Below are 15,406 nucleotides of genomic sequence, written 5' to 3'. Positions count from 1 at the left end.
ATCTCCTATACCAATTGCCCAAGTGAGTGAAATGTCCCAGGGCATAGAAGGATAAACAGTGGGATTAAAGTGCGCAGGCCTACACCCACTGCCTTCTGCCTCGATTTTTCAGCTTTTTTTCCCCTGAAGCAGCATTCAGCAAACACAAAAGGAGACCCTTGTCATTCAGGCCGCAATGGAATAGTAAAGCTTGATTTGTGAGGTGCGTTGTGTGTGGTTTTCTGTTTCCCCACCTTACCATCATCTAGAGTTTCCAGAAATTAATAATTCAAGGATCGCGGGTTACCGGAGTGCCACTTGATAGCCTCGGAAAGAAAAAAAAAATTCAAGCTGGAGATCAGGTGAAACGATACTTCATGCCTCATCTACTTTTTTTCTCTGTTTTCTTTTGATCTAAGTGTAACAGAAGACTTGAAAGAAAACACCATTTTTTTTCCTCTTTAAAGCTATATTCCTCTTTCCTCTTCAATGCCTGTTTCGAGCAAGCACTCAAGTATTGGGCGCTCTCAGAGCTGGGACGCAGCTGGATGGTATGAGGGAAACTGGGACACTGAAAGTGGCTACGATTACCACCCCAGGTTGCCCGGACGAAGGAGCTCATTGACATACGGGGCAGATGGGAGAAGTGGAGGCGGAAGCTGGTACGAGCCACCGCTGGGAGTAGAGCCGAGTGACCTTGAGCTGAAACGAGAACCTTATTCCTATCACGAGGCCTTGTATGACCAAAACTACCCTGACCGGTATGATCGTCGGCCCATAAAGAAGAGCTCAGTCCCAGATCTGAACAGCCATTACGAGAGGCAAGCAGCTGCTGCAGCAACCGGTGCCATGATAGGAAGGGGCTCATTGCCTCCTCAGGATTACTATCACCATGAACCTGCATTAGCAACGCATCCACCTGATGATCCCAGAGGCTTTTATAGGGGAGAGCAGCACCTGCTTAACAGATCAGCTTCTCATTATGGGATGACTAGTGGAAGTCGGCTAGCTTGGGATCAAGGGCAAGCCAGGCCGCCCCCTCCCCCATCTGCTCATGAGATGAGCCGGGCATACAGGGATCCGACTCTCTCAAAGATGATACCAGACAGCCAGCGTCTACGTAGCAGGGATCCTTCTCCTTCCCAGTACAGGGCCGAGTCACTCACACCAAGGTACGGGGCTGAACCCCATCCACTGAACAGCCGTTCCATCTACAACGATATTAACGGACAACCAGTGGATCCCAGGCAAACCACAGCCACCTGCTTAGTGGTTGATCCAGCCGCACAAGTTATGGGTACAAATCCAGCAAACCATCTACGTGGTCTGAGGCTAGGGGGTCCTAATTCCTTTACCTCTGGACCAGGGCAGAAAATGGTATATGATAACTATGACAATATTGCAACTACAAATGCTAATCCTTCAGGCTTGCCTCATCATCCACCTCCAACATTGTCCTTGGTGGACTTAAAGAAGAATGTGGATCTAGACTTTCTGGCTGTGCTGAGGGCTGAGGGCCTGTCTGACAGCACCATCACAGCCCTTTTGCAACAGGGCTTTGATTCTCCCAATTTGATGGCTGTCATGGAGGACAATGACATCCGCTCAGTGGCTCCCAACCTTGGTCAGGCTCGTGTGCTTTCCAGAGTAACCTTAAACTGCAAGATGGAACTTCAAAGGCAGCATGAGGCACCAGTTAGTGGGCAGCGTCTACGAACCCGGTCCAATAGCTTTAGCCATCGTAATGACCTCTATCAGCAGCAACAATTGCCTACTGTGGATGGTAGTACCCTGCAACAGCCACCTCTCTCCCTTTCTCACATTTCTCCAATGGGCAGGAGGCCTTCTAGTGCTCCATCACAACACCTCCTGGAAACAACTACTTATGCAGGCCCTGGAATGGGAGGACGCCCCCCCACAGGCTTCTCAACAAGTCCTGGTGGCTACAGCACCTCTGCACCTCCAAGCCGCCCAATGTCAGCCTACTCCACCCACTCAGGAGTTCCCATGAATGCAGTTCAGCAGCAGACCAGTCACCTCAGCTCAACACCAAGGACAGCATACTCTACTAACTACACTGTCCCTATGGAGCTAATGAAAAGAGACCGCAGTCAGCTCCCAATGTCACCCATGCACAGCCCTCATGGCAGTCCACAGTTGCTTCGCAAGGGCGGCCTTCAACAGGAGAACGCAATGATGGCTACCAGCTCCACCCTCCAGGTGCAAAACATCAATGTCTCTCAGCAGAAGCTCACTAGACGCACAGGACCCCCCATCATCGTTTCAACCATGGCTTCGCCTGATTCAAGTAACTTGCTGTTTTCCATTTTCTCTGTGTCTTTGTGATGTATAATAATAATTCTTTGTATTTATATAGTGCTTTTCTCACTACTCAAAGCGTTCTGTATGCTTCTGATCCTCTAACTACTTCCTGTGTGTGAAAATACTGTGTCTCGTGACGAGTTTTCTGATTTCACAACTTTGTTAAAAACTGCATCAAGTGATTAAATACAAAAATAGACGGGTGTCTGTATATGGTGTGAATGTAAATTCAGCCAAATGAATGGAAATGAAAGAAACTGGCATTACGTATTGAGATATTAGATTGCTTTTGACTAAAATGGTGTGCAGAGCATAGTACATTAAACAGTAAAAGATTCCCTTTTTAATTAAAAAATAGTAGCCTGTCTAGCAAATGAACAACAGTCATCATTCTTTCAAACAACAGTTATTTCACCTTCAGCAAAATTTCTGTAATTTACACACAATTCTAAGCTACTTTAGAAAAAAAAAACAACAAATTAACTCTCATGAAAGATTTAGCTCTGTTATCATTTGAAATTATGCTGACCTCATGTTGAAGGCAAGGTTCATTTCTGATATTACCATTATACATTTTACTGGTCGCCTTCAACTAACAAGCTAATTAAAGGTAGATTACTTTTTACATGTAAATACAAGCCTTCATTTGCAACAAAAAAGCACAATAACAGCATCCTTCTGATCATATTGTAATATTTCTTGCAATTTTCCTGAATAATGCCTTGGTTGGGCTGTTGAGTTAATTGACCTCATCACTGATCACTTTAAGGACTGATCTTTTTCTTTCTTGCATTATTTAGCTCTGTTTTTCTCAAAGCTAAAATAGTTAAGTCATATTCATATTAACCTTTTAATTAAAATGTGGCAGAAATGTTAATGAGAAAAAATGGACAGTTTGTTGTAATTGCTTTTAAAGCCAGATAATTAGGATTAAGGTTAAGATGAGGGTAGGGTGGTAGAGCACGACTAATAAAAGAAAACCTGTTTGAATTAATTTGTAATACTTGTAATGATTCATGTTTAAATACCTTGTGGTCATGCAGATGTTAGCTAAGGACTAGTGTTTTTTTCTAACTGATAAAATAATTTAGCGGCGCGCAAATCAAGTGAAAATATATAGCAACTATATTTGTAGTCCAGTTAGAGCACTGATTGACTCACTGACTGACTAACAAAAAAGTTATTAGCTATTTGCAGACAATCTATGGTTTTCACTAATGGAGCAATCACAATCTCAAAGAATCTATCCTCACTGAAAAGTTAATGTAATAGTGAAACAAATCTGAGAAAACCAAAATGATGCTTTGCATTCAAGAGCTGGAAAGGGCAATCTTAGCGCAAATATATGGAGTAACACAGTTTCAGTATAACACAGATGGTAGTATTTCTGACTGCAAGATTATTTCACATGTCTTACTAGCTCCTTCACAATTAAAAAGCCGGGTGTTTATAATTATCACACCATTTCATGAGTACGTCATTAATATTCTATAAATGTCTTTGATCCTGTACACACTATCATGATAACTGTGTTATCCATTCCACAAGGAAAAAATGCCTTACAGAAGGCAAACCTTAATTACAACTGCTTTAATATACAGTATTTGTGAAGTTACAGCATATACATTATAGAGTTTAGAAGCTAAGTGGCACAAAAAATTGCAAAAATGTTTGATGTTGATTCCCTGTTGCATTTAGGATGCTACTATTTACATATTCTCCTCATATTTGTGTACATTTAATCTTAGGACTCCGGTTTCCACCTATAGGCCAAAGACATACTGTTACCTTAACTGTGGATTCAAATAATTGTGAGTGGGTCTGTGTGCGTATGCACTGCAATGAAATGGCATTCCAATCTGTATGTGATCCCGTATTGCACTCAATGTTATTTTATTATGCACAATGGGAAATTAATAGACTGCACATCCATCTAACAGTACAATGTCTAGTTGTGATTCTGTGTAGATGCTGCATATATGGGCTCTAGCTCCCTATGATCCTAACTTAGTTTGAGAAGGGATAGTGAATGAATGTATGCTATCCATCCAATTATCCATTTAAATGTAGGTTCATGAGGCAGGCATATTTAAATCAAGATAAAAATAATTTCGGGGATCAACAATATAGAATTCAAAAACTGTGTCAGTGGTAAAATCCTGTTTATAGACCCTGTCATATATTTAAGTATTCAAAATGATACTGACCTGCTACAAAATATGACCTGGTAATCAATAAGCAGTTAATCAGCAGAACCTCACCAGGCTAACAGTGTATAGCCAGAGGGAAGAAATTTGTTTACCTTGCTGAAGCAATTACCAGATTGTGAAAATTAGTGTATTTCATTGTATTTTCTATATGAAAATGGTTGATGGCTATCTCTGGTAGTCATGCTATATTTTTAATATCTTTGATATCTGCAGTAAAGGAATGCTGAAACTAAAGTGCCATAAATATACTGTGGCACCCGGACGGGGCTCATGCCCGGCCGGGACGCCCAGGAAGACAGGAGGAGGGCTCATTCCTCCTCCAGACCGCAAGGGGGCGTCCGCCCTGGTTGTATTGGGGGCCATGGGTACAGGGCTTGGAAGCCCAACCCTGTAGGGGCCCGTGGTCACCACCAGGGGGCGTCCCCCTGCCTGAAGGACCCTGGACCCCAGTACTTCCGCCACACCAGGAAGTGCTGGGGGGAAGAAGAGAAGGAACACCCGGAGTGCTTCCGGGAGGACAGCCGGCATTTCCGCCACACTGGGGCATGTCCGCGGGATTGCCGGTGCACACCTGGAACACATCCGGGTACGGATAAAAGGGGCCACCTCCCTTCATTCGAGGCTGGAGTTGGGTGGAAGCAGGACAAGGTGCTAGAAAGAGAGAAGGAGGCGGTCTGAAGAGGCAGAGTGGTTGGCCTGGACTTTGGGGAAGATTGGGGTTTGTGGCACTTGGACTTTGTAAATAGTAGTATAAATAAACGTGTGTTGGGTGACATGAGCGTGTCTGCCTGTCTGTGTCCGCGCCAGTCTCCACAATACATACTGTATTTATGAGCAAAATATAAAAGTAGATAAATGTTTGTTATTTTTAACTTGCTATATTGCATTTTAGTTTTGCTAGGAATGGTGGCGTAGTGGTAGTGCTGCTGCCTCACAGTAAGGATACCAGGGTTCACTTCCTGGGTCCTCCCTTTGTGACGTTTGCATGCTCTCTCAGTGTCTGTATGGGTTTGCTCAACTTTTTGACAAAATAAGATACAGCAATAACACTAATAACAGAAAAAAAAAAACATTGATCATTCAATTTTCATTCATCAATCCATTATCTAAATAAACTTAAATGTATTTGTATGGGTTAAGAGGGCTGGAGCCTATTCCAGTAATATTAGGCAGAAGGCAGAAACTGCCCATAGACTGGACATCAGTCCATCATAAAGCACATTGTCATACATCAAGCTAATCTATAGTCAACATATGTCTTTAGGCTGTGGGAGTAAAACCAGAGCACCTAGTAAAAAAAAATGCAAAGACACTGGGAGAATATGCAAACTCCATGCAGACGGTGATTAGCTCAGGATATATAGAAAGCTTCCTTGAGCTGCAACACAGCATGACTGCCACATCACCCAACATTGTTTTAACTGCTCATAAATATATAGACAAAAAGGACAGATAAAAAAAGCAATGTTGCTATCTGAGGAAATGAAGAACAAAAATAAACCTTTGCGGTTCAAAAAGCTTCCCTATATACATGAAAATGAGAGAACACTCATCAGTAAGAGTTTTGCTGACCTTTCTAAGGACTGTCTCAAAGTTGGCACTTAATATTTATTATTAGTTATCTGTTAAATGTAGAGTGAAAACAGGGATTTCCTTTTCATAGGTCAGAGAAGCAGGTCAGCTGGTGTACAATTTACACCACATCTTAAATTTTCTTGTGTCTTGCATTTTAGTAATGGGTGTCAATTCAGAAGTGTGTCATATAAATTTGGAAAGTACAAATGTACATTTCACTGTGCACAGAAAGACATGTAAGCTGTGATTAGCAAACAAATCTCCTGCACTTTATCATGTAAGATCATGGGCAACGTCCGCTGTGTAACAGAGCCTGATTAAGGGTGCTGTAAACAATTTCCAAATTAAAAGCACTGGACTTCAGTGTAATCTGGGGTCTACAAGGTTAATCCCCGGACCTTTAGATTCAATCTGTTCTCAAAATGAGCAAGACTACTCTTCATTCTCTCATCAGTAGACATGACAGCTTCCTTTGAATAACTTAGTGTGTTATATATGCTTCTGTATGCCTCTTATATGTCTACCTTCTGACGTGATGTACAAAAATCCATAAGAGGCTGTAGATTAATGCGTAGGAAAATGGTTTGCCAAGGAGGTCATCAACAATCCACTTGGTATCTTCAGCTTTTAACAACCAAATTGAACTGACAGACCACAAAATAAGTTGCCTTTGTGCATCATGGATGGTGCTCTGCCAATTAGGTCACCCATCCAAAAAATAAAATGAGTTTTCTTTACATATGCGTTCAGACTCAAAAAACTAAGAGATGGGCATACAACAGTTAAAATTAATAAGATATATCCACACAGATAGTGTCATCTTTCTTATTTTAAGAGTATAAAATCATACCATGTTTTGGAGACTGATGAAGAAAAGGTGGGGTGATGGGAGAATATTCTGGGAAGTTTCTAGCATGGTTAGCTTGTTCATACCAACTGTCAGTTTATTATGTCCAGTTCCTGAGTCAGAAACAAATAAGTGGATATGCTCTATAATTCTGGCATCTTTGTTTTCCTCCTGATTTTACCAGCTGTCTTGATAAAGTTGATTCCCACTGTAGCTTCAAGCACGATGATTTTCATATGATTATGGAGTTTGGGTCTTCCTTGGAGTGAGTTTTGAGCACATTTATACTCATACAATAGATTGGAGACAGGGGGATGGGTGTTAGGTGGTTCAACATGGAGTTTCAAGTGAGATGATATGTGTACATTACATCGGAGAGAGGGTAGGTGGGGTGGGTTATGCAATATAGATTTGGAAATGCCAGTACACAAGCATTTACTGATGGTATGTACTATATACTGCAAAAAATATGTAGCGCCCACTTCAAGCCTTGGTTATGCCTACTTTCTTTTAAATGTACAGCTATTAATGTCAAATAGTAATTCTAACATCCAGGGTTAACAAAATTATGTAACTTTCATAGTCTAACATCAATAAATGTAGAATGTTTGAACAAAATGTATTTTTATTGAGACACTGATAATCAAGTTTGAAACCATATTATTGCCGTTTAAACAGGTGGTGGTGGTCTTTTTCTAAAAAGAACTAATTGACCAAATCACCATAAGGCAAAGCCATGCTAAAAGTCTCAAATATTCCTATTCCTGATCACTAACATTCAATATTTCTTTTCTACAGTTATTTTCTTTCCATATCACCAGATTTTTTCTTCATCTTTGCGTTAATGAAGTTCAAACAAGGAAGCCACACAGCAGTCACACTTTGATGCCAAATGGCTGACACTGACAATGTGCTGCCACGTTGCTGCAAGATGAATGTTAATAAATATGCGAACTTACCATTAAGCACTAGTTTAATATAATGAAGTCATTCAAAGACATCTAGTGTGTGTGAGTGTACCTCTGTTATACACAAGGAATGCATTATTGTTCTTGAGACTCTGAGTTCTCTTTAAGCCATAAGCACCTTCTGTACTTCTTGATACTTTTCAGTGATGTTTCTTTTTACACTCCATTTGTGTGCATATCAACACAGCTTACCTGCATATCATCGTCCATGTAGAGTTTACATGGGTTTTTCTCTATGTACTCTAGTTTTCTCCCATAACTAATGAACAAGTGCAGGATTCAATTTAAAAACACTGGATTCATGAGGCAGCTGTGCTTTCCACTGTGCCACCATGCTACTCATAATAGATTATTCTTAAAAAAATATGTTAATTAAGGAATCCTGTAACATCATGTACACATATGAAACAGGGAACTGTGTGATTTACACAATTCTGTCATTTAAAAAACCTGTTGGATTGAATTGTGTTTTATTGTGTTATAAGCCTATTGTTCACCTCAGAAATATTGCCATCTATTTAAAAACAAAAATGGCATGGTAGAGTGCTAGACTCATCATGTGCACCTAATATAGCTGTGTACAGCATTTATCTGCCATGGAGGGCATGTCGTCATTTACCCTTCCAGAAATCTGGCAATGGCACATAGGAGCCATCACCAGTGAAGCAGATATGATTGATCAGAAAGCATCAGAATTTTATCATTATATGAGCACCCAACTACAGTAAATGTTTCTTCCACTGAGGAAAGGCCTTTGCCTGCTGAGCCACTGGCTGTTTATTTTTTGCTTTAAAATTTAAACAACCTTTAGACAGATAAATAAGTGGGAGAGCAGTTGTTGTGTCCTTATTTCCCACAGCCTGGGCCGGAAATGATTAATTTTCTCCAAGGTCATGCACCCCAATTTTCTATAAGTTAAACATTCGTTTGGCACAACAAACTAATTTGCATGAGCCTGACATTTGTTTCTTCAGTAATTTCATCTGATAATGGCTAGCTCGCAAAGCGGATCTGAAAGCATATTCCTTAATTGTGTGTTGCTAGGTAACCTTGGTTTTGGTCATCATTGCAGAAAGATTATCTTCTCATTTAAGTATCAGGGAAAGGTTTCAGTTAAAGAGGAGACCTGTAGAAATTGCTTTAAATTTGCATCGTGCATCTACTTGTTAAGACAAGGCCGTGGTCGTCAAAAAAAAAAAAATTATCATGGCCAGGAGCTGTTGGAGGTACAATTAGAAAAACATCAAGAAAAAAAAACAATAGGCGGTTGGACATGAAACTCTCCAAGGTAGTAGGGTAGTTGCTTTTGGGCAATCGATAAATAACATGAATGTGCTAATGAGCAGTTGTCAAAAGCGTACATCGTTAGGCCAGCATGAGGTCGAAATTTATTTGCATACAATTTCCTTCTAAAATGTTCCTGTTTTGATCTATCTGTGTTCAGAACAAATTCAAATCATCACCTAGAAGGATTTAATTATTTTGTTATTTTAAATTATTCAGCAGTGCTGCTATAGACTTAGCAGGGAGATAAACTTAATTTTAATTTTCTCACCATAATTTGTCAATTATTCCTTGTATCTTTCCAAAAGCATCATAAGAACTAAGGTAGAGAAAGTAAAAATTCTGTTTCTTTACTGTTGTTCCATTTTATTTAAAGAGAAAGCATTAAGACAACAGAATTGGTAGAGTGGCAAGCTCAGCACTACTTCCCCTCTGTGATGTAAACTGAGGTCCAAAAAGCTGCTTCAGCCTCTCCATGGAGTAACCCAAATCACCTCCCATTAAACTAAGCTAAAGAAATATCCGCCTGTGTCAGGAGGCTGATTGAGATTTTAAGCATGAACAGCAGGTTCATTCTCTTGAACCCCTTTATGTTGTCTCAAGAAAGCATCTATCTCAGGATGCTAAAGCAACTTTTGGGAGTTATTAAATATTCCATTGTTCTAGTTAGCCATTTTCTTTGCACACTTTGGTATAGTCCGATTCACAGCAACTTGGGACCTAACCCAAAAGTAGTGTACACAAAGTGGGATCCAGCTCTGGATACACACATACACTTGACCAGTTATGATCTGTCTGCATGAAAGAACAGAATCACCAGAGGAAATGTATCAGAACTTTACAAAAACACAAAAGACCAACATGAAAGAAACCCGTAATAAATTAAAAGGGTCAAATTTATAAGCAGATAAAGCTACCCTTGACTAAATACACTGTACCAAAAAGAAAAATAATCAATATGTTACAAAAACAAAAAAAGCTGCATTTGACTCACAACCATCCGCTCCTCATTCTAAAAGGCAGAAGAAATTAGACATACATACTATTAATGATAAAAAGCCATACCTGCTTTGAGTAAAAACATAAGACAGCTTATTTTTATTAATAATGGCAGTGTTAATTCCACTAAAATTACTAGTAGAAAGGGTTGAAGGAATTGCCTACCTTAAATATAACACTGAAGTATATACACCATCTCCAATATTAACTTTTAAGTGTTGTTTTATTACTGTCACTTCCACTGTTCAGATCTTTTGCTACTATTATTTACAGGGTGCTGTAGGTGCATTGGCTGCGCAAATGCGCTCAGCTGGGGCAGCATCAGCTGGTGTCCGATCAGCTGATGCCAGTTCCTCACTCTCTTGCTCTATCACCTGATCACTCTCAACATAATCAGATTCTGAAAAATCAGAGTCCGACTCAGTGATAATGCGCAAAACATCGTCTGCTGAGTATTTTGTTTTCTGTAGTCGCTTCACTCCTTCGTGAGATGTTGATGCCATCTTGCCTTTGTTTACATATCGTAACATTTGTTTACATTTCGTAACTAACGCACAATCAAGGATTAGATGTAGAGTCAATGAGTCTATCATTCCTCCAAGCAGAGAGGGAATGCCTGTAACGTAACGGTGAGTTTTATCACCATTAACAGCTGATTGTTGCCCTCTACCCCTGGATGTTGACTTTTCTCAGGTAATAAACATCACGATCTGTGACGCAACTCAGTGATAATGCGCAAAACATCGTCTGCTGAGTATTTTGTTTTCTGTAGTCGCTTCACTCCTTCGTGAGATGTTGATGCCATCTTGCCTTTGTTTACATATCGTAACATTTGTTTACATTTCGTAACTAACGCACAATCAAGGATTAGATGCAGAGTCAATGAGTCTATCATTCCTCCAAGCAGAGAGGGAATGCCTGTAACATAACGGTGAGTTTTGTCACCATTAACAGCTGATTGTTGCCCTCTACCCCTGGATGTTGACTTTTCTCAGGTAATACACATCACGGTCTGTGACGCAATATTTGCTCCATAAGACACACAGACATTTCCATCCTTCTTTTGGGAGAAAAAAAAGTGCGTCTTATGAAGCGAAAAATGCGGTAATTAATAAAACTAAAATAAACTAAAATGAAAACAAATGTTTTGTAAAATAAAAACTATACTGAAATAAAACCAAACTAATTTTAGTTTTTATCAAACTTGCCCTCATTATCTTAGTGTGTGTAACCTGTGTCTCTCAGTGCTCATTAGTTTCTTTGTCAATTTCGTATATGTGCACACAGACACCATTCAAAGTGTTAAGTCAATACGGCCAACAAGTGAGAAAGAATCAGTCTATCAGATTAGGTGGTAACAAATGAGAAAGTTCAGTCTGAAAGCATTTTACTTATGATGCAGGCACACAGAAAAGCAAGTACAGTGTATAGGATTTGCAGCGTAGAGTTAAAGGGCAAAAGTCCAACAAATCTAAAGACCCATCTCAACTGTTACCACAGAGATGTTTTTAGAAAGGTAGATAACAAAAGTACCCAACAAAGAAAGCCAACTCAACCTAGTAGAAGCACACAACCTATGCTTTTAGTAATGCAACAAACCAGATTTATTATTGGGAAAACTGAAACTAAAATATAAAATAAACAGAAATTTGTATTCATAAATTAAAACAAAGCTGAACAGAATATTAAAAATAAAAAAGAAATAGATAAAACTAATAAAAAGATTAGTATACTGAGTACATACGGTATTTGTTCACTCTATGCTTACGGAGCGATTTTTTCATAATTTTTGTGCCTTTGCTTACATTTACCTGAAGTGTCAAGCGAATTGTGCTGGTATACAAATGGTTTGCACATGCATGCTTCTCCCAGTGTTGGCTAACTTTGAGGATCTATTTTGCTGTAAGGCAAGAAAAAAAAGAGTAAAATATACAACATATACAAATGGAAAACATAGGTAAATTCAAAACAGTAAATTTATCACCAATTGAAGTCAGAGAGAATGTTTTTTTCTGTTTTAAGATAGACACATTTCAAAATTTGCTAGGGCTTTTCAATGAGAGGTTTTAAAATGTCAAAAATATTGTACTGTGTGCTGTATTTCAGACACTGTATCTTGAAGAAAATTGAACTTTCTTGGCAAACTTCCTTGAAGAATATGTTTGCCAAATTAATTATTTCTTGTTGACAGCTAGAATGATTTGTGTGTGTGTGTGTGTGTGGGTTGGGGGGGTAGATTATCACATTATATTTAAAACCACCTGAAAAAAATACTTTGGTAAAGCTGTGATGGAATGGCAGCCATCTTGGGTTCATTCTATTCATGGCAGCATCAGCCTTCAGTCACCAGGGCCCTGTAACAAACAAGGAAGTTCAGAAAAGAACTGAAGGATGTTCATACATACATTCTGAATCCTGCTTTATCCATGTAATTGACGTTAGGGGTGAGATGGAGGATATCCAGGCAGAACCAAGCCCAAATGGGGCACAGGGATGAATTGTCTGAAGCAAAAATATTGTTTCTCTTTAACTATCCAATAGTTGTTTTTGAAGGATTAGTATATAATGTAGATTGACTCAAATGTACTCTTGTGAACAGAAAACATGGTGTCCTGGAGCCATCACCACTCATGGATCTTCACATTTGTCAGTCGGGCTAACTTGCAAATCTTTCGGACAATGGAGGTTACTGTAGTACGAAGAAAAAATATCCATTTAGATACAATAAAGATATGTAAACTCAATAAGTTGACCAGTAACCCAATACTCCGGAGAAGTAGCAGCAGCAAACACTGCATCTATGCTGCCCTTCTTCATGTTAAAAGACCCTTAAAAAGTGTCAGAATCTCCAAAGATAATTTAACAGAAGAAAAATACATATATTATTTTGAAACGAGTTAGTCAATTTGGTCTTTAAAATATGCTCCTTGAGAGCGAGGAAGCAAAGTGAAAAATAAAAGACAGACATGTAACAGATTATTTCAAATAAGCCTCTGTATAATTTTTTGTATAAACTGTAATATTTGTTGATCACACCTCATGAGACTTCGAGTTGGATCAGCAATTCCACTGATACCTTCTGACTTATTAACAGAATATCTGAAAACAAGAAAAAAACTTCCTATGTTGCTTTTGGAAGGCACTCTGCATATCCTCAGGGTTTTAAATTACACAGGCTACACAAATGTTTATCTTCTTTTGAAAAGCCCAGCCATTATCTAACCTGTAGATATTTCTGCCTGAAGAAAAATCAAATGAGTCAGATCACTGTATAGCTGAATGGTGGGGGGGGGGGGGGGGGGGGGTGGTTTGGTTGGCGGGGGGATCACTTGATTATTTTTTTCTGAAAAACACGGGATTAAAAAAAAAAAAAACAATGGCTGCAAACATCAGTGCCTCTATGAAGGCCTTATAGGTCTTCCAAATGATCTATCAGCCATCACATTTTGAGAGTGTTAGCCATATATTTAAGACTGAGATACTTGGGAATGGTTTTGACATCAGATGCTTACTTGAGAGACATACCATCAAAAAGGTTTATACAGCCACTTGACAGAAAACTAAAAACAATCCCACTAGCCAAAAAGAAAGCTGCCAAAATCCACTTTTGGCTTTCAAAAAAGTTTTTATGAGGAACAATGCGCAAGAACATAGAGCTGGAGTGACATATTGTTTTTCCTGGGATCAGTGCTTCTGTCTGAGTGAGTGTCACAAAGGCAGAAGCCCCACCCACTCACCCCCCCGCCCTTGTCTTAATGAGCTCCTTGCATTCATAATTAATCTAAAACTGAAACAGATGTGCGCTTTGGTGAATGGGGATGTTCAAATCCATAGTTTTAGGTTTATTTTCTTTGGATATAAAGGGGGTGAAGGTATTCTTTTTGAAGTTGGTCATTTCATTAACACATAATGTACCCAGTGGTGACCATCTTGGTTTGTTTCTTATTTATTTCTTTAGTATACATAATGTTAGTGTGCCAAGGGACCTCCTATTGTCCAGATCTACAAGTTAATTGACTTTTGTTTGCGACAATGAGTGCATTTATATGCACACATAAAACCGGGATAAGGTAAGTAAACTAGTTAAAGCAGAAACCTGGTTTCTTAAAATCTCTTTAAGTCCACTTACAGATTTCTCCCTTGGCAAAACACTCCAACATCATTAAACTACACAAAAAAAGACTTAAACATCATCATTGGCTGCCACGAGTCCAAAAATAAGCATGAAACCTGTAATAATTTTCCTGTGTTTTACTTAATTAATTTAATATTATACTTCATGACAATAAGTACTACATTAGGTTACTTATTCAAAAGTAATCAGGCTCATAACGCAAGTTAATTTTAACACATTACCCTCAACACTGCTCCTGAGATTATGCTGCGGAGTTTAACACCAAATGTTCAGCTCATCACCTAAAATTTATCAAGTTCAGAAATATTGGGACAGATTATTTCAGCCAGGACAATGAATAATGCAGTCGCCCAAGTACTTGCCTCCTTGTGGACACTTTCACCTTTCTCTATCTGTGTGGCTGTTTGATTCATGTACAATGCTAACACACGCACAGGCTAACAGAGTACAATGGGCATGAGCAGACTAAAAAATCCTTAACCTTAACTCGGTTAAGGGTTTATATGGGCGAATAACTAGGTTACTCGAGAAGAAATTTACAGTACATGTGTCAACCTGGTTTCACAGAGATTCAATCCCCAGGTTTCTCTAACCAGAATAAGGATTTACACTGAATTTTAGGAACTAGGTTTCTGTGAATAACCACGTTATTAAAATGCATGTAAAAGCACTCATTGAAAGACATATTAACACAGGAGAGAACAACAGAAGTTATCTACTTGACACTATATAAGTACTGTGAATTATGTAGAAGCAACTGTTCTCAGACATGACAGCATTGCATTTACTATAAAATAAATCTATGGATTTTAATCTGTTATTGTTTACCATGACGCCAGAAGTGGAGACATGGAACACGTTTATCAGAGATGCAAGTACAAAGTTCAGGGTACTTGACACTAACACTACTGCTGCCATTGTTTCCTTTCACATCCTTAACTGCAGTCATTCCTTTTTGGTTTCATATCTACCTTGCTAGTGGTTCTGCCAGGACAAGCCTTGGGTCCCCATAACCATTGACAGATTAATAGATTTGGATTAGAGTGCCAAATTCCATTTGAAACCAGTGTGCAAAATTTTTATTTGT

The 15,406-nt window shown here is 39.0% G+C and overlaps 1 protein-coding gene across 7 annotated transcripts in view; it reads left to right on the top strand.

Annotated features, from left to right (window-relative positions):
* ctbp2a (C-terminal binding protein 2a) overlaps positions 1-15,406 on the top strand; it is a 416,986-nt gene that overhangs the window by 281,608 nt on the left and 119,972 nt on the right. The window contains exon 1 of one of the 7 annotated variants that reach the window (XM_028795271.2): positions 140-2,287. The exons of the other annotated variants lie outside the window; for them this stretch is intronic. Within the exon in view, the coding sequence (XP_028651104.1) occupies positions 469-2,287 (1,819 nt within the window). The 5' untranslated portion in view covers positions 140-468. Of the gene's footprint in view, positions 1-139; positions 2,288-15,406 lie in introns of those variants that run through there. 7 annotated transcript variants of the gene reach the window in all.

The sequence above is a fragment of the Erpetoichthys calabaricus genome, chromosome 2, assembly GCF_900747795.2.
Source record: "Erpetoichthys calabaricus chromosome 2, fErpCal1.3, whole genome shotgun sequence".
In the NCBI taxonomy this organism is placed as follows: Eukaryota; Metazoa; Chordata; class Cladistia; order Polypteriformes; family Polypteridae; genus Erpetoichthys; species Erpetoichthys calabaricus.
Note: the sequence above shows the minus strand (reverse complement) of the source record. Positions and strands in the feature narration are given on the sequence as shown.